This window comes from Hippoglossus stenolepis, chromosome 16 (assembly GCF_022539355.2).
Source record: "Hippoglossus stenolepis isolate QCI-W04-F060 chromosome 16, HSTE1.2, whole genome shotgun sequence".
NCBI classification, from domain to species: domain Eukaryota; kingdom Metazoa; phylum Chordata; class Actinopteri; order Pleuronectiformes; family Pleuronectidae; genus Hippoglossus; species Hippoglossus stenolepis.
Window position 1 is genome coordinate 2,307,359 of NC_061498.1, and position 26,600 is coordinate 2,333,958.

The window sequence follows — 26,600 nt, forward strand, 5'->3', positions numbered from 1 at the left end:
CAGCGGTTCCCAGGTAATGTCAACGTGTCTCGTCATGAACCTGGTCTGACCTGCTTCAATGATGTGAACCTTAGTAAATCAAATACCTGTCATGTGCTTTATCTCCCGTCTTGATCGCTGACAGGTGAACGGATTCATTTACATAACAGCACAACATCATTGCAAAATTTAAGAGTGAGAGCACTGACAGGACATTATGAGAAATCCAGATAGTATAAAATTGACAAAGCCAAAATAGATTTGACACATGGATGTTTAATTATCATAACCGCTATTATCAATGTATATTTCTACAAGTAAAGGTTTTTTAACTTGGATCGAAGAGCTCGGGCAAGTTTTATGAGATAGGTAATAAAAATATTTCAATTCCCTTGGTGTGAAACAGAGGCCAATAGGCTAAAGTTACTTATTCTTTTTAACAAGAACATGCTTATGTTTTAAATTGTTCAACCATTTTCAGGCCAGAGTCCACGGAGCCAAAGTGTCGGACTCAGGCCTCATCAGGTCCACTGGTCCTGCTGACCTCTGACCTCTGACCTTTTTAATGGAGGGGAGAAAAACCATAATAATAAACTATATTCTTTATAGCACCTTTCATTAAAATAACATGTATGAATATATGATCTTCATCCTTTTTTTTACTGTAAATGCTTCTATCACACTACAACTGCTGCTTTCTCTAACTGCTATTTACATGTGGATGTACATTACATTACTTCCCATGAAGTATTGTTGTACTACTCTCATCCTATCCACCGTGTGCCTGACTGCATACTGTGTTATACTGTGTACTATGTTTTGCGTACAGCATTTCAATCCTGTCTATGTCCTGCAGAATTGACAATAAAGTTGAATTTGACTACTCAGTTTTCCCAGTAGACAGTGGTCAGACACATGATGGAGGCCCTGGGTGATGCAGTCCATCCTGAGAGCAGCTTCTACTTATATCTCATGTTTTTGTGTACTTATATCTTCTGTCTACTCTTATGTCTACACAGAGAAACTGCATTTCACTCCTCTTTATGTCCTGTGCATGAGGCAGAATTGACATTAAGTTGACTTTGACTCCTTGTTGTGTGACGGTGGTCGGACACATGATGGAGGTCCTGGGTGATGGAGTCCATCCTGAGAGTGGCTGCTACTTATATGGGCACAAACCCCCTTAGTGTGCACATACCTCCTCCATTAAGCAGCTTGATGTGGGACCCTCTCCTCTGCACCTCCTCTCCTCTGCACCTCCTCGACTTCCGCTTCTCCCTCAGCGGCTGTCACCCTTTCAAAACAACTGCAGCCCGCCCCCGGGACCAGCTGATTGGTCCCGGAGCGCGTGGATCAGCGGAGCTTCGGCCGCTGATTGGCCCGTGGGGGCAGCGGCTCCGCGAGGCGGGGCGGATCCGCGACGGGGCCGGGGACCCGCCTCGGAGCTGGACCGCACCCCGGCGCCGGCTGTCTGCGCACCGGGCGGAATTACGGCGAGCCAGCGCGCAGCCAGTGGAAGAGGGAGGGGAGGGAGAGCAGGAAGAGGGTGAGAGAAGAAAAGAAAGAGTGAGAGAGCCAGAGAGAGAGAGAGAGAGAGAGAGAGAGAGAAGCCACAACTCTCCGCGAGGCTCGACGGGAAAAGAAGTTTGACTCACGGCGACGCGGACGCAGCCACTCGCTTGTTGTTAGCCACCCACTGATCGGCCCCCTGCACCCCCCTACGAGCAGGTAAGGACCCCGGGATTCAACTCTTTTCCTCGGCCATGCTCTCCCTCCTCTGCCCGCTCGCTCCGGCCGTCACTTCCAGCAAGTGCAGCGAAACCAGGAAGCGGCGCGGCGGCGAGTCGGAGCCGCGCTGGGCGGAGGGAGAGAGAGAGAGAGACCCGGGCTGCTGCAACTCCAACCCGCGAACTTACCCACTTTTAAATACTATATTATTTATGCTTTATCAACCGGAAGGAGTCGAGTTTAGTTTGAGAAGCTGGAAGCTAAAGAAAAAAAAAGTGCAGAGGCAGGAAGTGATTCGCTTGAATGAGTTGCAGGAGGAGGCCGGGGGAGAGCTCGGCCTCGAGCGGGATGGAGGTGAACGAAAAGCGGGCACGGAGCCCACGAAGGGCCCGGTGGGTCGGTTCTGATGGTTCCGATGGTTCCTCGGGGGACCAGGAGAAGTTTAGGATTATTGTGATTGGTTAGTAATGGCGGAACTTTCCGTGTTTGAAGCGTCAAGAACAAGACGACGTGTGTGGCCGGTAACGTGTCTGGCTGGCGGCATGACGTCACCAGGTCACCAGTGGACCCCCTTAAAAACTTATGAAAATATAACTTAAACTAAAATATTTAAAATATGCCTGTGATGATCAAAGAGAACGTGCACATGTGTGTTGACCATTGTTGCATGTAAATGTAAATTACATGTAAAGTACCTTTACAACAACCCCATATAGTTCCCAGGTGCCCCCATTACACCTAATAACTTAAACATATCAGTTTAACATGTTTTGCTGTTGTCTGTGATGATCAAAGTAGAATATACACATGGATCTTTCTCATAACCGTTGTTGTAAATGTATATGTTTATATGTAAAGTACATTTCAAACAATCCCATATAGGAGCATAAGTGTGAGACATGCTACGTCCACAGCTAGTGGCATGATGTCACCGATGGACCCCCTTTATAAACTTAAAGGTTCAGTGTGTAGAGTTTAGTGACACCTAGTGGTGAAGTGTCATGTTGCAGCTGAATGCCCCTCACCTCACCCTCCCCTCCCAAACATGAAGGAGAAACTGTGGAAACCTTCAGTCGCACAAAAGGTGGACTACTGTAAAAAAAAAAACATGGCGTCCTCCGTAGCGAGGCCCCGCTCCTGGTGTACATATAAAATATTTAAATATAAAAGGGCCCGTTGTAGGGTGAAGAAAACAAATTGTACAATTTTAGATAATTACACAATAGCTTAAACATCCCTGGGATTATTTTGTTGTGAGTCATGCTATGTCCTGGCGGCATGATGTCACCAGGTCCCCCACTCAGATCATCAGCAATTCGTTTTGCATCAGGAAGCTGAGCAGCTTTGGTGCGAGCCAGCACTTATCAGAAATGGCACATATCCGCCAGGAGCCTGGTTGAAAGCATCGGTTAACCTTACAGCTCGGTGTGGAAAGCACAAACAAGCTCTCTGAGATGATTAAACTGCAGGAGAGGTGATTGACACGTCACCAAAACAAATCTGCCGTATACTGGACTCAGGGAAGCTAAGCGGATAACTGCAGATACCATCACATTCACTGGGTCATATAATAATTACGGAATCATAAACGCATCAGTTGTTGTATCGTGTAGATTCGGTTGCTAAAACATGGGGATGCCAGCTGAAAATGATCAGGTTTGCCTTCTACTTGGAGCGCAGTCCGCTGTGATGAGTATTTGCTTGGCAGCATGAATTTTCCACAGCTTAAGAGATTTTTATGGGGTATATCAATATCCAGCCAAGTTAAGTACATTTTATTTATTTACCGCAATGTCACAAATCTTTCTCGGGAGCTTCATCAGCTGCGAGACTCCCTTCTAATCTTGGAGCCTTGAAACTTTAAGTCCAGCGGGTATCAATCAGGAAACGTGTGTCAAAGTGTGGGGAGGGAGTAACGTTGATTAGCGACGGCTTCAAACTGTGTCTACTTCATTAGGTCTTACTTTGCAGTTTTCAAGTCGTCGTGCTTCTATCAGGACAGTTTTCCACCCCCGCTTTTAGGTGGTACATGGTCGTGTGTGCTCCCTGGGAAGCAAACAGACTCTGGTATGCTTGCAAACCCCTCAGAGTTTGAGTAAGGGGAGCTGCGTGGCTCAGTATTTGAAGTATTCTTGTGAACTTAACCTCAAGTCAGGCTGGGCATTGTAGCACTCGCAACTCCTGCATTCCTGCACCCAAACCTGCTTCTCATTGAACAAAGTGTTGGTGGTGTCAGGGAAGGTGAGCACGCAACCTTTCTCCTCCTGCTTTCAGTAATCGGAACCAAACTCTCCGGTCCAGCTCGTGTTCTCTGCCAGGAAGCCATTAAACTACAGTGGTATAGAATTATTTGCTTACATGATGCGTCATGCTGAAATACCCTGTGTGTGTGTGTGTGTGTGTGTGTGTGTGTGTGTGTGTGTGTGTGTGTGTGTGTGTGTGTGTGTGTGTGTGTGTGTGTGTGTGTGTGTGTGTGTGTGTGTGTGTGTGTGTGTGTGTGTGTGTGTGTGTGTGTGTGTGAGTCTAGTCTTATGTGGCATGTGTGTATCTGTTTCTATTCAAGTCATCAACTCTTATCCAAATCTAGTGTGGATAATAGACATTTGCTGTGTTGTTTGACAAAGGCACATCTGTCAACACAATGGGTGACATGTGCTATGTCATATCCTGTTATTGCCTTTGAGTCACTGAGATGAATTAATTCCTGGCAAAGCGTTGTGCAATAATGTCTCTGGAGGCCCGTTCCTTGCATGGGTTGCCAGGTTTGGTGCAGATGTGGAGCCCTCCCGCAGAGATCGTTTCATTCCAGCGTTCATGTGTCAGCAGCGTCCGTACCCGAGGCCCCCCGCGGACTTAGATGCAGATACTTTTAAAAAACGTGAACGTGGAGCTGGTATGTGAGTCTGTTGAATCTTTGCAGAATCGAACCCAGTTCTGAGAGAACATGCCTGTGGATGTTTGGGTGTTATTGAATGGTTGTCCCGACTGAGCCAGATTACTTGCAGGCCCCCTGCTTTTGTTGCAGATGAGTGCGGCGTGGGGAGGGCAGGGTGACACAGTCTGGCACCGTACGACCCACAGCTGTCTTCTGTTATGAAATCTCAACGTTCTTCAAACAAATGTGCCGTGTTTTCAAAACTTTTATCGGTTGTTAGTGTGACCTAATTGCATTCATGGACTCAATTATCCCCTAACCTCAGATGGCCAGACGGAGATGAGAGAAATGCGTGTTTTGCCACACGCTACATAAATACTTCTATGTTTTCAAATGTCAACGGCATTTTCAAACTAAAATAATCTCTTCACACGAGTGTTTGGGCTCTGCATCAGTTTTAAACCCCGTCTATACTAACACGCCTGAAAACTCTCGTCACATGACCACTCACATACTGTGGGCATGCGTCTGTAATAACGGCCTGAAGAATATCTTGTCTCCTACATGTGTAAACAGTTGTTTCATTGTAAAAGGCAGAATTTGAATTGCACAACAGCCGTCACTTGTGATTGATTCTCCATGTTGCGTTCTACACTGGTGGCTGAGTCTACTGCTGCTCGTGTTCTTCTGGAAGAGGTCATGTGATGTGAGCCTGACGAGTCAGTGAAAGCTACGTCGTGATCAGAAAAGACCCAATCGGCCGCGAGCGTCGACGTCATCGTTCCCAAACATTTCGGTTTCAGTGGTCAGAGACCGGAAAAGCTAATATAATTGCCGTATCTCAAGAAGAGAGCTGCCATCTTGTTCCAGCTTTTCATTAGCTGCCACTAGTCCGGGCCAAATCCTTAATATGTTAACGTGTTAAAGAGCAGAAAGATGACGCTGCCAGTTTTCTCTTCTGAGCACATACTTGTGCATTTTCTAGTAATACTTGGTGCCGATAGGCCAGTAATGCAAAGAGTCATGCTTATCCCAGTTTCCTCCCCAGTCAGCTGACATTCACTCACTCAGGCAAAAGAACAAATCCAGTCAGTGCAGAGACCGTTGAACTGTTTCGTTCACCAGGGCCGAGCCGATCAGGCTGTTTCTCAGTATGTAGTTTGATCGTGGCTTCTGGTCACAGGGTGAGATTCACAGTGTTCATCAGGATTCAGAGAGCATCCAACCAAACAGACTTCCGTCCTCACACGTACTGAGTGAACTGTCTTTGCATTGAGTCGTATATGACTAATGATGCTTTTTACTTCAGCTCCTTGAACAGATTTGTTTTTCTTGAATATCGGGTCTATTTTCTGCCCATTCATCATTTTCCTTCTGGTTGACAGGAACATAATAATTAAGTTGCCTCAGTCGGGCTGGTTTGAGTGTCGGGGTTTGAGATGAATCTGCAGCCGTGTGTGTTGCGGGTTACCTACTTCCTGTCACTGCTTTTTTGTTTCTCTCATTTCCTTCTCGTCTCAGTTTCCTCAACAGACCTTTTGTCGTTGGTCTTTGTTGCCCCCTGACTATGTTCTCCTTCGTTTCCTCTGCTTGTGTTTTTTGCCACCACCTCATCCTTCCCTCCATCCTCCCCCTCACGGCACACACCTGTAAGATTGCAGTGCTTCCAGACAATACAAGGAAATGGCTGCGCTCCGACTCAGACCGCGTACAGGACGGGCTCAGTGCAAATGTCTGATGTGGGAGGATGGACCTTGACCCGGGCACAGTTTCTATTCTGTGGTATTATGAGGTCATACTTGATCACAGATTAGTGACCCACAGACCAGCCTTTCTTAGAGCGCCGCTTTATTGATCCAGCTTCCTGTTGGGTGACATTTACGTGAAAGTGAGTTTTTGACTTTCCTGCACAACGTCCTGGTGGAAAAGCATTTTTATTAGGCAGAAATGTTCTTAAGACTTTTGTGATGTGTTTGATCTAATTGGTGGTGAGAGTAGTACAGTTGATTTATTGTATAACGAAAGTAGACTTTGTCCTTAGGTGTGTGTGTGTGTGCATGAGAGAGCTGCACAAATGCACACACCCCCTGGAGTGTAACTGCAAAGAAATTCTTTTCACATTGTGCAACGCATTCACCGCAGACACTTTAAACTCTGCACCGTGAACCTTGAAACACGCTGTGTAACTGTTCTAACCCGACTCCTATTGGACAGGTCCAGGTTTTCAAACTCTCCTGTGGCTCGTTGAGGTTTGTGATCACACGTCTGAGGAGAGGATTGCTAAAACAAAGATAGCTTTGTGTGGTCGTCTGAGTAACTCCAAAGGGAGGCACCCAGGTAGAGATAACAAGTGATAAAGCCAAAAAAAAAAAAAAGGGCTGTATAATAATCCACAAGGATAACGTAGGTGGGAGGGAGGAGTCGTCTGCTGATAGGATTGAGGGGGGGAGTAGCAGATTTTCAGCATTGATTCAGTCAGAAGTCGTAACAGTGCTGCATTCCTGAGAAGAGAGAAGAATGCTGACAAAAAGAAATCTGTATCTTATCTCCACTTAGAAATCTCCCCCCCTCTCTCTCTGTTGAGGGGTTACGTAAACGTCTAACAGTCAATACCGCTGGAGCGTTTCGTTAAAAAGGTCAAACTGGTGCTGCACAGTAACCTGCCATGGTTGAACAAACAACCAGTCGATGCGTTCAGTGGCGTAATCACGCAGCTGTTTGAAAAGATAGGCGTGGAATTTGTTCTGTGACCCTGAAAGTTATGAACGTATCACACAATTATCTCAATTATCTCACCCCTGTGATTTACGGTAATTGTCCAAAAAGGAATAGTTGAAATGGAACAATGGGCTTTATGCTGAAATCACTCAAGGTTTGACTTGCACTGTGGATAATGGCCCCTTTGCAACAGCGCCACCTACAGGAGGCCAAATGAAAAACAACTGGGTATTACTCATGTTGGTGAGTAATTGTTTATTTAATTATACGTTGACTTGGATGAAACAGCCTCTTAGCCAATTAGTTTTTGTTATAATTAGTTGTTTTAACCTCCTGTGGCAGAAAGAGCACATGGTCAGAAAGTCCCCACAAAAGTTCAACTCTTTTCCACGTACATGGAAGCAAGTTCTGCACCGAAAAAACCCACTGGAGGAGGAATTTCGCAACACATCTGGGATCATTGAGGTTACCATAGGAATGAATACACTTAAGTCCAGCTTCTGCCGCTCTGAAGTGGTGTTAATACTGCGAGTACATCTGTGATAGTCACATTTATACAAGTAGAGTTAATAATTCCAAGTGCAAACAGCTGAAACATGACGGCTGGTGATGGGTTCCAGAGTTCATCAGACAAAAGGCTGGGATCCACTGGTGCAGGTCACAAGCTGAGGGCTGCAGTGAGACCTATAGCCTGGACCTCTCTGGTCCTACTGGCATTGGGTAGCTTTCAGTTCAAAGTGAAATTGGATCCTGGTCGGGGCAGGAATGTGAAAAGTAATGTGGAAAGTGATGTAGATCTGTCATGCAGTGCGGTTATTTTCCAGCAAGGGCTTAATTTACGTCTCACTCCTCTGAGCCGCTCTGCGTGTGCTCGAGAAAACGCCACATTCCCTCCTCCCTGAAAGACGCTCTCTCACAACAAGTTCCACAAATGGGCAAAATAGTTTTCTCGGTTTGTCATTTCCTCCTTTCTCCCGTCTCTTCCCCTATTGCCCCACCCTTCCCACTTTGGGAGGAGGAGGGCGAAGGGGCAGAGAGGGAGTCGACATGTGAGCCCACAATGGCTTTTGAACCGACTCAGTACCTTTCCAGTCCACGTCTGGCAACCAGGAGGTCTTTTATGAGAGGGAAGTTGCAGTTAGATCATCGCACAGTGAACACGAGAGGGAAGCGCAGATGTGACTCAATACGAAACAACAAGATCCAAACAAACTAGGCTGACAACGGTGCAAAGTCAGATCTTGCTCTGCACAAGCGAGGGCTTTGCGTTTGGTTGCAATAGCGTTATTGACTTTGCTGTTGATGACCTTCCTGTCAGTGGGGAGGTTTATGGCTTCCCCTCAGCTGGAGCGGGAGGCTTTGCCTGTACATGGTAATGCTGTGGTAGAGGCCGTCATGTCTCCTGGCTTTTACAGTAACTCGGGGAGAGTCAGTGAAGCGGAAAGGAATGAGAGGGAGTCTGACTGACGGACGTATGGCCTCCGCTTTATTAGGACTGAGGTTGACCTGCTTTCTAAACAGGACGAACGGGACTGAATAGGATGCTCTGGAACTCGTCCCTTTTCCGTTTCTCTCCTCGTTCCTCCTCCACATCTTTTTCAAAGTCCTGGCCTGTGCATCACTTCCTCTTTTTGTAACCACACTCTGCTCTCTGAGGCCAGTTTCTAAAACAGGCCTCTGTTCCCTTCCTGCTGTTATTTATTTTATGGTTCCTCTTCCTCTTTCAAGCAAGCTGCATGGACAGGATACTCCTAACTCTGTTGTCATTCGGGAATTTACCGAATATATAATCCTTAAATGGCATCTGTCACGTTTCATAAAGTTTAGGAATCTTTGCCAAGGATTGGTTTCAGGATGACGGTGTGGCCATGTATTCAGTTAATGAGTAATCCTTGTTGTGAATATCCAGAGCAGCTAATCTCATTGTAAATGGCCCTCTGAGGAATAGATGGTGAAAGGTTTCCCAGCTGAGCAGTGCTGAGAAGTAACAAGTAATCAAGAAAACTGTGATTTTTACAGGATTAGAGGTGAGGCTGCAAGAACCCGGGCCATGAGCGGAGGAGGGCGGGTGTCAAACTCTTCACCTCCAGTCAACATCCCCGTCTTACTAGGAAAGGTTTTAGAAAAGTCGGATGGGAGTTCTTTATCCGTCCTTTTTCTTTCTTCTTTCAATGTAGTTCAGCACTTGCCAAACCAGAATAGCTCTTGGAGTCATTTTTAGTCCTCGTTGCCTCTGGAGACGCAGTTTGAAGTGTGTCACTGCGTTATCTGTGTCAAGCATGTGTGTCGGACTGTGGCACACAACAGCAGACCAGACTCTGACTCGTGTCTTTGCTTCTTTAATAACAAATTAGTACGAAAGATTATTCTGCAGCTCTTTCGTTTATCCATCTATCGTAAAAAAGCAACTATTATCAGATTCTAAATAAAAAGGTTTTAGAGAAGAACAATGATTGAAGAAGTCATTAGTCGTGGCTTTTTAAAAAAATTGATTTTCTGACATTTGATAGGCTCTAGCTGCAAATGAATAAATTAGATCCACAGAAAATGAATCAGAAAATTGCCTCTACCGTCGCTCCTCAAATATGAGGATTAGATGCTTTTCTGGCACTTAACTGAATATCTCTAATTTGGACAGTAATGAAAATAATTGCTAGTTGAAACTCTAAACTCAAAATCACATTATTTCTGCATAACAACATTACATATCTATGATCTGCTAATCTTTTTTGATATATTGATGTTTTTGAGATGCTGTTTTCATGGAAACGGGCTAAAGAAACAGCGTTGGGTGTGTTCAGCTCAGTTTTTTATTTCACAACAAGAAAAGCTACTGGGAATTTAGTCGATCAACCTGACTTGTATCCAGTACGCTCACAGCCAATGCACTGGAGGGAGAAATGGTCCAGTGGATTTTCAAGGTGCAGGGGAACAGACTGAGACACCTGTAGTGTGTAAGATATTCTCGGGTGTGCGACCAGTGTGAGGTGATGCTGATCTCTCCTGAGTGGAGAAACTCCCACACATGACCTGCTGGTGTGACGGGAATAAGGGGGGGGGGGGACAGGAAGGAAAGCCAGAGAGAATGGGTCAGAGAAAGATGTAAGGGAGGAGGCATAAAGGATAGAGTACAGAAATGTGTGGAATGCCGTTCCTTGCCGTCTCTCCCTGATAAAGGGTGAGAGTATGGGAGGAATGCGACCCTGAAAAGACTGGATAAACACAAGGGGAGGGGGGAGGACGTCGGTCGTTAGGATTCTGCAGAGGCAGAGGAGGGTGACCGAAGGCAGCGAGGGGAGTGCGGAGCCAGCTGAGAGCTGTAGCAGGACTAATTTGCTCCACGTTCTGTTGCGGGATGGGGTCGGTACACCAGGGATGAGTTGGGGAGGCGGGGTGAGCGGCTCTCGGCAGCTAAACCGTCGGCTGTCAGCGGTGATGGAGGACAGAGGGATGCAGGGGTCATGAGAAGAATGGCTCTCCCTCTGCGTTCTTTCTCACAGATCAGGGTTAATGTAGTGGAACAGACAGGACACACACAAGCCTGTTAAACGCAGCAACTGCTATTCTCTCTTTCAGGAGATTCTTAAGGGTCTGCCACCTCCTCTTAGCCCAGTCGAGCTTCAGAGTTCGTCTGGAGCAGCGTTCTAGCTTAAAGAACTGAAAGAGGCTTCTCTAAGAACCCGTCAGTTAAATAATAGCAACTTGGAAAATGCAAATTTGGGCAAAATCAGTTAAAAGATGTTTTTAGGATCTGTGTCTTTTGCACCGTTATGTAAAAGCAGTGTTTTATAATATTCAGCATGAGAAGTTGGCCCCAGATTCTCCCACTGGACCTCATTGTAATGTGAAATTACCCTCGTGGCATTTTAAACACTTCAGTTACTGTTATTTCAGACATGACGGTAACTGCACAAGCTGAACTTGACCTCTGCAAAGATTTATTTCCCCCTTGATGTTTGCATATGAGCGCACAGCATATGCAAACAAGTTTTTGTATGTGGCAGCTTTTCGTTTGTTCCCTCTGAGGCGAGGGGAACATGGAGGAAGGCTAATGACCCTGGCACTGCTGGGAATACGTTGTCATGCTCCTGCTGTGTTGGAATGATAATTGAGATGGTAAAGTCTGGGGCACCGGTGTCAGCGCAAGCACAACATGTTCAGCTCCTCGCTCGGAGTCTCTGCACTCGCTGAAGTCGGGGAGGTTTGTTTCTGGCTTACTCATCTGTTGTTCCGTCACACTGGTTTAACTGGTCTAGTCACTTTCTATATAGGTTAAAACGCAGCACTCCCTGTCAACAGCTTGTTATTCATTAGCTCTCACAGGTGACTCGAAGCCAGAGCAGCTTTGGCACAGCTTGTTACCTGCTGCATGTGCCTGGACAAGAAAACCGTCTGTGGGCTCATGTTTGATGTGAAACTTCAGCGTTGAATGTCAAGCTTGTTGACATCTAGTTTTCGAACTACCCTCTGACCCCTAAATACCCATAAACTGTGTATTTAAACTGACGGATACTTCTTTTCTCTCGTTACCTCTGCTGAAACCTTATTTGCACTAGTACAATAACCTGAATCTGTTTTTTGTTGAATGGAGAATCAAACGTATAGCAAACTGTGCACGTAGCTCGTATACGACATTCTTGTTGACAAAGTGGGACTATACGTTCTTTTTATACTTTATCTTTTACCCTTTTATTTCTACTGTTCATGTCTCCAAAGAAATGGAAAAGAATAAAATAAACTTTTGATTCCTGATTTGCTTCGTGGGAGGTTTTGGTTGTGACAGACCATAATTCATCCCGGATCCCTCATGGTTCACTCAGCTCCCCCTGACTGACCAGTAGGGACGGCAGGAACTTGGACAGGCAGGCTTCCCACCAGCAAACAGACACTTGGGTTGTGGTTGACGTAGCAGTCAGCCAAACTCCGGCAGCTCTGCCGGGAGGTGAACTTTAGATCTGAGATCCTGGTGAATGTTTCTTTTCTCACCCCGACGGTCCAGCAGCCAGACATTGGATGAAGTATTCACAGCAGTTAGCCAGGGAGCAGCGTGGGGCCTCATTGGACACGGCTGTGTGTTTAGTTGACCTGACCTAACTACAGCAGCGTTTTCCTGTTGTACATCACATCAGTGTGACCTTTGCATGCCACAGAGATTGCATGTGTTAAGATGGAAGCAGAGCAAAGGTCTGGTCCTAAAACCTTTAACTTAACAAGGAAGTCTATTTTTTCCCCCCAGTTATTATTTAAGACTTGCAGCAAGACACTAAGATAATCCTTTATTAGTCCCACAGTTGGTTAGTTTTAGTGTCATGATGGGTAACGAACATATAAATGATGAGCAGGATGAATGTTTTATTACGTCTGTTTCTTATCTAGCATTGATTTTTCTTACTTCCCGTTCACTGACCACAAGCGCGGCCTCTTCTGCTCTCTCTGAAACAGCTACCATGTCGGATGCAGACAAGTTCCTGTACGTGGACCGCAATCCGGTCAACAACCCGCTGGCGCAGGCTGACTGGGCCACCAAGAAGCTGGTATGGGTGCCCTCCGAGCGCCTGGGCTTCGAGTGCGGCTCCGTGAAGGAGGAGCGCGGCGACGAGTGCGTGGTGGAGCTGGCAGACTCTGGTAAGAAGATCAAGGTGAACAAGGACGACATCCAGAAGATGAACCCGCCCAAGTTCAGCAAGGTGGAGGACATGGCGGAGCTCACCTGCCTGAACGAGGCGTCTGTGCTGCACAACCTGAAGGAGAGATACTACTCTGGTCTCATATACGTAAGTGTGGAGCAACAAAAAGTTCATATTGTGTATTAAAAATAACCCTGGTTACACTTCCTTCCTCTTATCTGCATACACACTGCGGTTGGACCAAACTCCACAAAATATTTCTCAACTTGTGGGGAACACTAAAGAAATATGAACGATGAATATCATAATCCATTTCTGCCCCTAAATCACTCTCTGGTTCTATTTTTAAATCCCACTGGCTTAAAGAAAACAAATCTGCGATGCCCAGAAACCTCCTCACTATCTCATTAAGCCCCATTGTTCAAGACAATCCACTGTGTTCAAAGAAACTGTGCAGTTTGTGAACATACTCGGGGTATGCGAGCTTTCATGTCCTTCATCCCCTTCCTGTTGGTCTCTCCCGTTTGCACTCTCCCTCTTTTTCTCTGTGCTCGGAGTCGTCTCATAAACAGGAAGTTAAAGGGAACAATGCACTCAAGACTACGAGAGGGGGAACGGTGTTAGGGAGCGAGGGAGTGAACCCTTTTTTTTGCACAGATGACATGGAATGTAAAATTGTTGTAGCTGCTATTACTGCTCCCATAATTAATGTTATTTATCGCTGGTGCTCTGTGCCGGGAGTGATTTGGTCTCCCTGACGCTGTGGTGTGACCGGGTCATATCAACACCCCCAGAGATCCAGGCTCCTCTGTAGTTTCTAGATTTCAGCGTCTCCCAGGGGAGAGAGAGGGGGGCGGGGGTGTACGATCGAGGGAGAGATGCCTGGTACAGAGATATTAGGAGGGCAGCACAAGAATGCAGCACGTAGGGGGGAAAAAAATCTGAAGTTATGGTCGGAGGAGAAATGAGTCCAGACGCACAGAGAAAATGATTTAGCGGCGTTTATAGAGAGGAATGAGGAGGATTTAAAACTTGGCCTAGAAGCCGAACAAGATAACTCTACCTGTTGGATCTCAGATACGACTTGGCAAAGCAGTCCCAGTCACAAAGCCAAGGTTGTGTCAGTCTAAACTTACTGCAGGGCGTGGTTCAGGTTGCGTAAGAGAGGCGGACGCGAAGCAGAGTCTGAGCAACTTTCAGCTCGGTGTCGACGAGTCAGAGGAAGAATTATTGTTGAATCGAGAACTTCTCCTTTTTTATGGAGAAGCTCGTTTTTCGGGAGGCACCTGCACTGACGTTAGAACATGAAATGAGCGACAGGGCCGAGAAATACTGAAGCTTCAACTGCTGCCATGGTAATGGACGTTCAAACCAGCGTTCAAAGCAGTATCCCATGAAATAAGAAATATGAATTCATCATTTTTCCTTATGGCTCAACATTTAGTCCTCTGAGTTATTCTCAGACAAGGACATTTAATCTTTTGTGCTTATGTTACCAGCACTAACATCAAAACATCACAACATCTGGAATAACTTTCCAATTTGTGAACATGACTCTGAGAAAGTCGATTCCCAGATACGCCAAAGGAAACGGTCAAAGAGAAAATTCCCAAACCCCATAAAGGGTTATTTGTGTTCATCTGAATAAACAGAGTCTTGGAATTATTCTTTTAAAGTACATTTAACATTTAAAGTATCAAATTCACCGTCTCTCTTTCCCTGGTGTCTTGTATCTTAGTTTTCTCTGCGTGTTTTAAACCTCTCTCCGTTCTGCAGACGTACTCCGGTCTCTTCTGTGTCGTGATCAATCCCTACAAGAACCTGCCCATCTACTCCGAGGAGATCGTTGATATGTACAAGGGCAAGAAGAGGCACGAGATGCCGCCTCATATCTACGCCATCACTGACACATCTTACAGAAGCATGATGCAGGGTAAGTCCTGGTCCTTATGAGGATTGGATTTGGAAAGATGAGGGGCGGGGGAAGCAAACGTCTCTGGCTCTGGACTTTCTCAGAGTTTCCTGTGCCAGCCTCCCAGTAGAAAACTCTGGATGATGCCATACATGTGGAAGAGAAACTCCTGAGAAAGTCTGGACCCCACGTTGTGTGTCCTCCAGAGTTCAAGTCTGCAAGCGGCTCATGTTTTATGCTCACACGCTGTAATACTGGCACCATAATAACACCAGTGCCCCTCCTCTTAAAACCCCATTTAGTGTTTGTATGTTGGGCCCCAAAGTGACACACACACTGGGGACCCATTGCACAATACTGCTGGGAATCTCCTCACCAAGTATTTCACATGATTTACTTGCTCTGCAGAAAATTCCAGATGCTGTCAACTCTAAGTTTTTTAGTAAATGAGGCTCCCGTGCAGCTAATTCATCAGACTCAGTGTGAGGGGGGGGGTTGTACACTACATCTGTTAGAGGTACTAATTGTGTAGAGTATTTCATTTTGTACACAATCTACAGTTAAGTGCTCATATTACTTTGCTAGTGGAGACTTTTTGTCTTTGACGTTTTGCATGTTTGTCCCCAAAGTGCTCCCACCACATAACGGGGCTTATGGGTAATTAACCAGTTAGTTTGAAACGCGGCAGCGCCTCTCTCCAGTCACCCGAAGCCGGATATGGATTTCCTGTCTGTGGCCATGTACATCCTGTATGCACCGTAGTGATAACGTATGCTCACATCGAATTAGCAGCAATGTTCTTATGCACCAAAAAAAGCATAATCAAACTTTTGCACATGTATTTTTGCAGATCGTGAAGACCAGTCGATTCTCTGCACGTGAGTTTCAGATGCTTACACGCACACAGATGGACATGACTCTTCCACGCCGTCCTTTTCTCAAATCTGTTGACGGTTTATTTGTGTCTGTCCGTGTTGTGCAGCGGAGAGTCTGGAGCTGGAAAGACGGAGAACACCAAGAAGGTCATCCAGTACCTGGCTCACGTGGCCTCCTCCCATAAGACCAAGAAAGATCAGGTCCGTCCCTCATCGACACACCTCGTCTTCCTCCAGTTTCTCTCTCACATCCTCCATTAAAGCCTTTTTATCTCTCACTCCTTCTTATTTCACTTACTTATTTCAGTCCTCATTTTGGAGCCAGATTCAATCCCTATTTCCTCCCAGTGTTTTTATTTTTTACAGGCTTGACATTATTCCTGTTTGCATCAACCACTTTTTCTTATTGTGTACGTGCACTTGACTGTGCACATGATTGTTAATCCATCATCATCACACTGCTGGTTTCAAAACAGCTTGTTTTCAGCAGCAGGAAAAGAGGCGGCAGCAGGAAAGTAGCTCCGCAGGCACAGAAACAACAGAAGTGCAAATTTAAACTGTGGCTCCGGCCTTTTACTTCACCTGTGGTGGTTTCTGTTTTCTCACTTCATATCCTCATATCGGAGATTAACATCAGTTTACTATATTGTAATCATTGTTTTGAACATCTTTAACACCAGGATTAGCGAGTGTATGTTTTTAAACCTGCTAAAAAGAGGCGGATTGACTCGTTCCCCACGGCTACTAGACGAGTCAGTAGATTTTAATTTACATTAACATCAGACTCCACCATAGAACTACTGTTATCTGTCCTGTCGGCCTTTTTGAGTCGATGCTGCTGAAAGCAACAAAGTGAGGTTTGATGAAAACCACATCCATCATCCCTTTTTTGAGGTTGTTGTATTTCTCTCTTCCCATCAACAGAACAGCTTCGTCCTGACACATGTGAGTCCACTCGCTCCCTCCATTCACCCTTCCTCCCCACCTGCTTCTGTCATCACCCTCCTCCTCCCTCCTCTTTCCTCCCCCCCGTATTAAGGGCAGGGGGGTGACATGCCTTGCCGGCCAATTGGAGGCAAGGAGGAAGTTTGTTTGCAGATCAGTGGCAGCCATTTGTGTTCCTGTGAAAAATTCAGCTAGACAATGGTGGGATAAGGGGGCGGGACCTTTGCTGTGGGGAAAAAATAACCCAGCAAATTTTTATTGCATAGATGTGTACACATATTTGTCTGGTTGAATTTTTCATAACCTTTTATCGCTACTGTGTGTTTGCACCTGAGTCCAGTTGCTTCTCTCTCTTTTGTTGTATAAAGTTTTGCTTGGTCATTGTGTGTATGTTTGTACAACGTCTGGTCCCAACACACACAGACACACACACAGACACACACGCGCTGACATCTCATGCAACACACATGTCTTGTGATGGCCTGGTTTTATGGTCTCAACGTAAAACGAAGTGATTAGTTATGATTCTCATTCTTAATCAGGTTACTCGGTCGTCCAGAATCAGATTTGCTGTTTGGATTTAAATGTGATGACACAGACGTTACCACAGAGAATATTCTTACTCGCCCTCTTCAATGGGGAACGTCGGCTTTTGGACTTTAATTGAAGTCACATTATTGCTGGATTTGATTTCATCAGTGTAAAAACCCTTTGTATGAAAATCCACGTAGCTGCGACCGACACACATTCTCATCAATCACTTCGGGAAAAGGATTTGTCGTCTTTCTGTAATGAAAGTTACTATCTGTGAGGAAAGGTTTGAAAGCAACTTACCAGGAAGTCGTTCAGAGGTGGGGACGCTGAGAGAGCGTCTATAGAAACCGGGGGGGGGGGCAAACATGGCTTTATGGCAATGAAAGAAATCTCTAACCCACTATTACCACCACTGAAAATCAGATCATGACATGAATGTTATCTGTGTCACATTCTACTTTAGTGCATCAGATACATACACTGAAAACATATATTACACCCCCTTGCCTGTAGGGGTCGCTGCAGCCCCCTCAGCGCCCCTACTTCCAGCGTCACTGACCGATGATGTCATGTTATATTTCACACAATGGTTCACTGTATATGTGCAGACACACACACACACACACACACACACACACACACACACACAGTGTAGCTCCAAGGGAGAAGTCAAATGTTGTAATTGAAGCTGACGTTGTTCTGTGTTCGTTCTGCTCTGGGAATCTGGTGATGGGTCATCGATGAGGGTCACGGGGTCTTCGGGTGTTTGCAGATTTGGGCACTAACTGGATGTTGTGTGTGTGTGGAGGTGAAACGCTTTGGTGCAGTGTGTGTGTGTTTGTGTGCGTTGCTGGTGTGTACATGGTATCTCTCTTGTCACTTTTTGTTTTAAAAAGTTTTTGCACAATCCATGATCTCTCTCATCTCGGTACATCGTGGGGCAAAGTAACAAAGTATGACGGAGTATTGGGGCCAATTAAATGGGAAAAGAGACTTTAGATCCAGAAAGAGAACAACTTTGGTGAGCACAGGTTTTCTCTGCTGGTTATGTCCTAAAAGAAAAGTTATTTTTTCTTGTAATTTTGCGAAATTCTTCTCATTGAATTACAATTTTCTTCTAAATTATGACTATTCTCAAATCTCAGAGTTCTTTTCTTCAACAATGCCCTAATGCTCCGTCGTAGAAAAGCAGCTGTCATCATATTTATATAAGAAAACAAATCATTTTTCTTGATTGATCTTAATTTGAGTTTCTATCCCTGCATTGGAATGAGTTATCAGTTCTGGTGATGAGATCTTGTCAGATCAGAATCCACGGCTGAGAAACGTCCAGATTCACCGGTGAAGAAACCGTAACTCTTCATATTATGCTTTGCTTTTTTTATCTTCCTCTCCACCAGGGGGAGCTGGAGAAACAACTGCTGCAGGCTAACCCCATTCTCGAAGCCTTCGGAAATGCCAAGACGGTCAAAAATGACAACTCCTCCAGATTTGTAAGTCTAATATGTATAAACTGTTTTTTGTCTTTTATAAACTCTTTGTTTTCCACCTCGACTGCTTCGACTACTTGTTTTACGACGCTGCTCTTGTTTCTCTTCAAGGGAAAATTCATCAGGATCAACTTCGACGTCAACGGTTACATTGTCGGGGCCAATATTGAAACTTGTATCCTTGCTTAACTTTGTTCTTGTTCATACACAAAATGTTTCAAAGAGCTTTAATCACAGAAGTGTTAGAAAACTTAACAGATTGACCACTAGACCTGTTGGAGAAATCCCGCGCCATTCGCCAGGCCAAGGACGAGAGGACCTTCCACATCTTCTACTACTTGCTCACGGGGGCTGGAGACAAACTGCGCCGTAAGCAACTCTTTACTTGACTAAATGAACGAAGACAGAGTGAGGAATTCTCTGAAGGATTTCAGTTTCATTCCTTTCTCTAACGACGATTCTTTGCCTCCTCAGAGGAACTCCTCCTGGAGAATTACAACAACTACCGTTTCCTTTCCAACGGGAACGTGACCATTCCTGGGCAGCAGGACAAGGATCTGTTCACCGAGACCATCGAGGCCATGAAGATCATGAGCATCCCGGAGGACGAGCAGATAGGTGAGGCAGAAAGCAAATCACTTTCAATCGACAACTTGTTTTGTTCTTTTAACTGTGTCACGGCGGTAGATAAACCCATGTGTTGTTCTGTTGCTGTGCAGGAATGCTGAAGGTGGTGGCCTCTGTGCTGCAGCTGGGCAACATGAGCTTCAAGAAGGAGCGACACACAGACCAGGCCTCCATGCCCGACAACACAGGTGAGTTAGACAGTTACTGCAGTTGTATATTAACCCTTTAAGACCTAAGGCGCTGAATAGAAAGGCACAAAATACAAGAACTAGAGTTTCGCAGCTTAAACATTCGATAACAAATATTTGGCTTTCATTGTAAATCGTTGCTGTTTCCCTAAAATTCAAGTATATTCAAAAAACAAACCCAGCAAACTCCCCGAGATCCATCTCTTGTTCTTCTTCCTCCTCAAACATGTCTCATAGCGACTGATCAGCAGTTAAAAGCTTCTTTGCAGGTTAAGAGTTCCAACAAATAAACTAAACTACATTTCCATTGTTGCATTTCGCTTTTCTTGCGAGTTTTTCCACATCATGACTGCAAAGGGAGAAGCAAGCAAACATCACATCCGGTCTAAATGGATTAAATCTCATTGTCCCGCCTGTCCCTCTTCAGCTCGGCCATTTCTCTGCTGCTAATTGTCTTCCTCCCCATTTCCTCTGCCACAGCTGCTCAGAAGGTTTCCCACCTCATGGGCATGAACGTCACAGACTTCACCCGAGCCATCCTGTCGCCCCGGATCAAGGTGGGCAGAGACTACGTCCAGAAGGCCCAGACCCAGGAGCAAGCGGAGTTTGCTGTGGAGGCTCTGGCCAAGGCCACGTACGAGAGGATGTTCCGCTGGCTCGTCATGAGGCTCAACAAAGCGCTGGACAAGACCAAGAGACAGGGAGCCTCTTTCATCGGCATCCTGGATATCGCCGGCTTTGAGATCTTTGAGGTAAACAATCGGGGAAAACTGCAAAACCTGCAGAATCTTGTAACCGTGTTCTGAACATTTTTTGTTTGTCCCTCCAGCTGAACTCGTTCGAGCAGCTCTGCATCAACTACACCAACGAGAAGCTGCAGCAGCTCTTCAACCACACCATGTTCATCCTGGAGCAGGAGGAGTACCAGAGGGAGGGCATCGAGTGGAGCTTCATCGACTTCGGCCTCGACCTGCAGCCCTGCATCGACCTCATTGAAAAACCCGTGAGTCTTTCTTTTACCTCTCCAGCTTTCATTTCTTTATTCCCAGAAGCGTTGCAGCCTCTTATTTCCAATTAAATACTGCATTTTGTACTTAAACATCTTCATGCACTAAGATCTTCACTCTTCCTTTTGCCTCCAGGCCAGTCCCCCTGGTATTCTAGCCCTGCTGGATGAGGAGTGCTGGTTCCCCAAGGCCACCGACAAGAGCTTTGTGGAGAAGGTCGTGCAGGAGCAGGGCACTCACCCCAAGTTCTTCAAACCCAAGAAGCTGAAGGATGAGGCTGACTTCAGTGTTATCCATTATGCCGGCAAGGTAAGCTTGCAGAGTGGGTTGTAGAACACGTACAGGACTTAACGTTTACTTTGTGTTTTCACCCATTTTAGAGTCGTACGTCCTTTCATTTGTCCAGTGCTCAAACGTTGTAACATCTCCAGAACATGTGATGAGAACATGTCTCGATTCCCCTCAGGTGGACTACAAAGCAGGAGAGTGGCTGATGAAGAACATGGACCCCTTGAATGACAACGTGGCGTCGCTGCTCAACCAGTCCACTGACAAGTTTGTCTCTGAGCTGTGGAGGGACGGTGAGTCAAGACACACGTTAACTCAGTCGCAGTATCGCAGGGAATCGCTGCTTCTCTAGAGGAAGTTCTACATGTGCTCCTGTTCCTGTTTTGCATTTCATAGTTCTTTTTCTCTTTTGCTGTTTTGGTGTGTGGACCTTTGTTTTCTACCTCGTCAACTCCCGTTTTGTTGTTTACATCCATGTCTTCCTCTGTACGGCCCCGTTCTGTCTGTCACTCTGTTTCTTTCACTGGGCCTCAGAGGTACAGAAATGTCAGAGAGCCTATTTTTATCAGCGTTTTCCTTTTCTACACTCAGACTCAGGTGATGAGGTTTCTTCTTGTTCATTTCTTTGTTCTTTCCCTCTTTCTCCCGTTGTCTGGTTAAGTTATATAATCATTCCCAACACGTCCTCCTCTCCTAAAATGATCTTTCCCAAGAAATGCCAGTAAATTCTGTTGTTCCATTTGTCTTTTAACCAGCTCCGTGTTCAGTAACCATCTTCATCATAGTTGTTGCTCTGTCATTGAACTCTCCCTCTCTCCCTCTGTGTGATAGCGTTGTTTGGGGACTCCTGGTGTTGGTCATGGGTACTGCAGCAATGGGTATATACTGCATGGGTTTGGTTGTTTGTTTGCTCACTGCAGCACCGTTTGTCACCACAGACAGATTCAAGTGAAGCATCACACATAGTTTTCACTCTGAGAAATACAAAGCGTTTCTAATAGATAGTGTGTGTGAGACCTTTCCACAGTTCACCTCCCTTTGCTTCCCTCTACATTCACTCGGTGTGTGTTTGGTGTTTCACTCTTTATCCTCTCCTGGTGCGTGTGAACCAAGAGAACGTGGAGAGACAATGGTCACATTCATTCTTCCTTGTGACATGCATTTGGTTTGAATTTGCCTGGTTGAAGATGTTTATTGTTTAATTTGAATCCCCACTGACTTCTTCTTCCATAATGTCGTGTCTTCCTCTTTCAGTGGACCGCATCGTGGGTATGGATAAAGTGTCTGGCATGTCCGAGATGCCCGGTGCCTTCAAGACCCGTAAGGGCATGTTCCGCACGGTGGGCCAGCTGTACAAGGAGCAGCTGTCCAAGCTCATGGCCACGCTGAGGAACACCAACCCCAACTTTGTCCGCTGCATCATCCCCAACCACGAGAAGAAGGTACCAAACACTGGCGTCTATTAGGCCACTTCCAACACAGGGGCGTTCAGAGTCAGGCAAACCGACCAGCATGTGTTCCCCTCCCACAGGCTGGTAAGCTGGACCCTCACCTGGTTCTGGACCAGCTCAGATGTAACGGTGTCCTGGAGGGAATCCGTATCTGCAGACAGGGCTTCCCCAACCGCATCGTCTTCCAGGAGTTCAGACAGAGGTAACGGTCTAATCATTTTATTGGTCCCATTCCAATTTATTGTTTTCATCCAGCAGTATTTCAGAAAGACTAACATCTGCTTTCCCCCAGGTATGAAATCCTCACTCCAAACTCCATCCCCAAGGGCTTCATGGATGGAAAGCAGGCCTGCGTGCTCATGGTAATGGAGCTACTAAATTCTTGCGAGTCTGAATAATAATACTAAATAATAAACACAAATAAATCCCTGCATGATGTGAATGCTCAACACATTTCTTTACCTGTCAGATTAAAAGCCTGGAGCTGGATCCCAACCTGTACCGCATCGGCCAGAGCAAAGTTTTCTTCAGAGCCGGTGTCCTCGCTCACCTGGAGGAGGAGAGAGACATGAAGATCACAGACATCATCATCAGCTTCCAGGCCTGGTGCCGAGGATACGTGGCCCGAAAGTAAGAAGAGACCATCGCCACGTTTCTTTGAATCCACTCGTATCAGGATCCTCTTTCAGGAGCTGCAGTACAGAGCATAACTAAACTACTTGTTACTATGCAGCTGAATCAAGGAATGTATAATTTAAGGGCATTTCTTGAACTGTGTTATTAAATGTGATTTGTAATTTTTCCTCGCAGGGCTTTTGCCAAGCGACAGCAGCAACTGACTGCGATGAAGGTGATCCAAAGAAACTGCGCCGCTTATCTCAAACTCAGGAACTGGCAGTGGTGGAGGCTCTTCACCAAGGTGAACTTCTACAGCATCTTACTCAACATACTGCAGACTGTACCTTTCTTTCCTTGTCTTTGACTAACGCCCCTTATTCCCCACGTGTTCAGGTGAAGCCTCTGCTGCAGGTCAGCAGGCAGGAGGAGGAGATGCAGGCCAAGGATGACGAGCTGTCTAAAGCCAAGGAGAAACATATGTATGCTCAGGAGCAGCTTGTGGAGATGGAGCAGAAACAACACCAGGTAACATGAAATGTAGAATTAAAATCCCCGGACTTGAATATAATATTCACCGATGGAAGATAAAGGAGTTTGCTTCGTTTGAATGTCCGATAACTGCTGTTAATTCATCCACCCTTCTACTCTGCTTGCAGCTGAGTGCTGAGAAGACGGCCCTGCAGGAGCAGCTTCAAGCTGAAACGGAGCTCTGTGCCGAGGCTGAGGAGATGAGAGCCCGTCTGGCTGCCAGGAAGCAGGAGCTGGAGGATATCCTCCATGACCTGGAGGCCCGAGTGGAGGAGGAGGAAGAGCGAGCCTCTCATCTGACAACAGACAAAAAGAAGATGCAGCAGAATATCTCAGTGAGTTGATGAATGGAAATGGGAAACGGTGCATATGCAGACATTGTATACGTTGGGGTACTAAGTGTTTGATTTGCCCCGTTTCCCCTCAGGACCTGGAGCAGCAGCTGGATGAGGAGGAGGCGGCCAGACAGAAGCTCCAACTGGAAAAGGTCACCTGTGAGGCAAAGATGAAAAAGATAGAGGAAGAGGTTATGATTCTAGACGACCAGAACAACAAACTCAACAAGGTGAAGATTAAACTGATTAGAATGTGATTTTTAGATCCGTACTTGTAGGAGTTGGTGACTGCTACAGTGCTCGATCTGAGCCTCTCTGCTACTTTGTGAACACAGGAGAAGAAGTTGATGGAGGAGAGAGTCTCTGAATTCACCACCAATCTGGCTGAGGAGGAGGAGAAATCCAAGAGTCTGCAGAAACTCAAGACCAAACACGAGGCCATGATTACAGACCTGGAGGGTAAGAAGGGGACATGGTGCAACAGACATGAGCCATCATAGATCCTTGTGGCTTATTTTCCCCTTCCTGTAATTTACCAATTGTTCTTTCTTTCTGTCAGACCGCCTGCGCAGAGAGGAGAAGCAGCGTCAGGAAGTGGAAAAGAATCGACGCAAACTTGACGGTGACTTCACTGAGGTTCAAGACCAGATTTCCGAGCTGCAGGCCCAGATTGCTGAGCTTCGCGCACAACTGGCCAAGAAGGAGGAAGAGCTCCAGGCTGCTCTGGCCAGGTCTGTGCGCACTTCACGGCTCCTTGTTTTATTATTTTGTAATAATTGTTTGTCTTTTGTTGAATAATGGGTTGATAGTTGATTTGTATTCCTTGGCTCGTGTTCTTTTTGTAAATTTTTTGCTGACCTCTTCCTCCCTTCAGGATTGAGGAGGAGGCGGCGCAGAAGAACCTGGCCCAGAAGAAGATTCGCGAGTTGGAGGCTCAGCTCTCTGAACTGCAGGAGGATTTGGAGCTGGAGAGGCAGGCCCGCACCAAGGCAGAGAAACACCGCCGTGACCTGGGAGAGGAGCTCGAGGCCCTCAAGACCGAGCTGGAGGACACTCTGGACTCCACTGCAGCCCAGCAGGAACTGAGGTAGACAACTGGTTTACGGGAGAGCTACAACAATGAGATGTTTCCCTATCATGCTCCACGGTATCAAGGAGATTAACCTCTGCTCTGCCTTCTCAGGTCCAAACGTGAAACGGAGGTCACACATCTTAAAAAGACTCTGGATGAAGAGGCCAGAGTCCACGAGCAGCAGCTGGGTGAGATGAGACAGAAACACGGTCAGGTCTTCGATGAGCTCAACGAGCAGCTGGAGCAGGCAAAGAGGGTAATTAAAATCTATTTCAGCGCTTCTGTCCACCCAATGATTTTCTTTTCTCTAAGTCTTAAATGTTTCTGTCCTTCCCTGCAGAACAAAGTGTCAATGGAGAAGGCCAAGCAGGCTATGGAGTCGGAGAGGAATGAGCTGGCCATCGAGATGCAGACGCTGATGCAGGGTAAAGGAGATTCCGAGCATCGCAGGAAGAAGGCGGAGTCCCAGGTCCAGGAGCTGCAGCTCAAATATTCAGAGAGCGAGCGGCAGAGGCTTGAGCAGGCTGAGAAACTGTCCAAAGTGCAGGTAGAGACCTCAGACAGAATTATGTCTGTGTATTTATCAATGTTTTAACAGTTGTGGATGTTCAGGGGTTGATTTGTTGTCTTCTGTCCACAGGCTGAGTTCGATAATGTAAACTGCATTCTGAGCGAGGTGGAGGGCAAATCCATCAAAGCAACCAAAGACTGCTCTGCTGTGGAGTCTCAGCTGCAGGACATTCAGGTACACAGACCTGCACGCTGTTTATACCCTGCTATGTTCTCAGAGATCTAAAAACCAACTGACTCTCGATGGGTGAAGACAACTTCAATCAAATGACCGTCTTATAATTTAGCTTTGCATGTCCGTGTTTACAACAGGAAATACTCCAGGAAGAAACCCGCCAGAAGCTGTCCCATGGCACACGCATGCGCCAGCTAGAGGACGAACAGAACAGCCTGAGAGAACAGCTGGAGGAGGAAGAGGCCTCCAAGAAGACCGTGGAGAAGCAGCTGCTGACTGTTCAGGCCCAGGTAAGACATGAATGTGCTGATAACCTCATTCACACCAGTGGCTGCTGAAGATTTAAGGAACTATAGCTACTTCATCCAGGATGTATGATGAAGCACACCTCTACGTCATAGTGTCAAACTTTTGAGTGACACCACCTCTTTCCATACAGCTTGCTGAAATGAAGAAGCGCGTGGAGCAGGACGCAGGGTGTCTGGAGACGGCTGAGGAGGGAAAGAAGAGGATGCAAAGGGACATGGAAGCAATAAGCCAGCGTCTGGAGGAGAAATGTGCTGCCTTCGATAAGATGGACAAAACCAAGACGCGTGTCCAGCAGGAGCTGGACGACCTGCTTGTGGACCAAGACCACCTCCGACAGATCGTCTCCAACCTGGAGAAGAAGCAGAAGAAGTTTGACCAGGTCAGATTATCTGTATAATGTAAATGCAGTGCCATAGATTTTAGTAGACATTTTTAGTAATGAACATATTTTAGCTTCTAGATTTGAGTTTTAAACCCTTTGCCCTGACTTTCTCTAGATGCTGGCAGAGGAGAAGAACATCTCCGCCCGCTTCGCAGAGGAGCGTGACCGAGCTGAGGCTGAGGCCCGTGAGAAGGAGACCCGGGCGCTGGCATTAACTCGTGAGCTGGATTCTCTGATGGACACAAAGGAAGAACTGGACCGCAACAACAAACTGCTGCGTGCTGAAATGGAGGACCTGGTATCTTCTAAGGATGACGTTGGCAAGAGTGTAAGTCTGGGAAATTAGTTTTGTGTGTATTTGTGCCTA

General features: G+C 46.3%; 1 protein-coding gene across 2 annotated transcripts in view; it reads left to right on the plus strand.

The window, feature by feature from the left end:
• The first annotated feature begins 1,471 nt into the window (after positions 1-1,471).
• The window catches only part of LOC118123831 (myosin-9-like), a 29,045-nt gene continuing 3,916 nt past the window's right edge, over positions 1,472-26,600 (plus strand). Inside the window, exons 1-32 of one of the 2 annotated variants that reach the window (XM_035181460.2) lie at positions 1,472-1,707; positions 12,743-13,074; positions 14,704-14,860; positions 15,690-15,717; positions 15,822-15,915; positions 16,639-16,659; positions 18,594-18,686; positions 18,795-18,858; positions 18,954-19,052; positions 19,158-19,301; positions 19,403-19,498; positions 19,979-20,250; positions 20,328-20,501; positions 20,641-20,814; positions 20,972-21,086; positions 22,048-22,235; positions 22,325-22,446; positions 22,537-22,606; positions 22,714-22,874; positions 23,055-23,163; positions 23,256-23,387; positions 23,519-23,725; positions 23,818-23,955; positions 24,061-24,184; positions 24,285-24,456; positions 24,600-24,812; positions 24,909-25,053; positions 25,138-25,344; positions 25,438-25,542; positions 25,680-25,832; positions 25,982-26,230; positions 26,349-26,561. In XM_035181460.2, coding sequence (XP_035037351.2) covers positions 12,748-13,074; positions 14,704-14,860; positions 15,690-15,717; positions 15,822-15,915; positions 16,639-16,659; positions 18,594-18,686; positions 18,795-18,858; positions 18,954-19,052; positions 19,158-19,301; positions 19,403-19,498; positions 19,979-20,250; positions 20,328-20,501; positions 20,641-20,814; positions 20,972-21,086; positions 22,048-22,235; positions 22,325-22,446; positions 22,537-22,606; positions 22,714-22,874; positions 23,055-23,163; positions 23,256-23,387; positions 23,519-23,725; positions 23,818-23,955; positions 24,061-24,184; positions 24,285-24,456; positions 24,600-24,812; positions 24,909-25,053; positions 25,138-25,344; positions 25,438-25,542; positions 25,680-25,832; positions 25,982-26,230; positions 26,349-26,561 — 4,566 coding nt within the window. In that variant the 5' untranslated portion in view covers positions 1,472-1,707; positions 12,743-12,747. The remainder of the gene's footprint in view (positions 1,708-12,742; positions 13,075-14,703; positions 14,861-15,689; positions 15,718-15,821; positions 15,916-16,638; positions 16,660-18,593; positions 18,687-18,794; positions 18,859-18,953; positions 19,053-19,157; positions 19,302-19,402; positions 19,499-19,978; positions 20,251-20,327; positions 20,502-20,640; positions 20,815-20,971; positions 21,087-22,047; positions 22,236-22,324; positions 22,447-22,536; positions 22,607-22,713; positions 22,875-23,054; positions 23,164-23,255; positions 23,388-23,518; positions 23,726-23,817; positions 23,956-24,060; positions 24,185-24,284; positions 24,457-24,599; positions 24,813-24,908; positions 25,054-25,137; positions 25,345-25,437; positions 25,543-25,679; positions 25,833-25,981; positions 26,231-26,348; positions 26,562-26,600) is intronic. The other variant, XM_047343975.1, reaches the window with a different exon arrangement.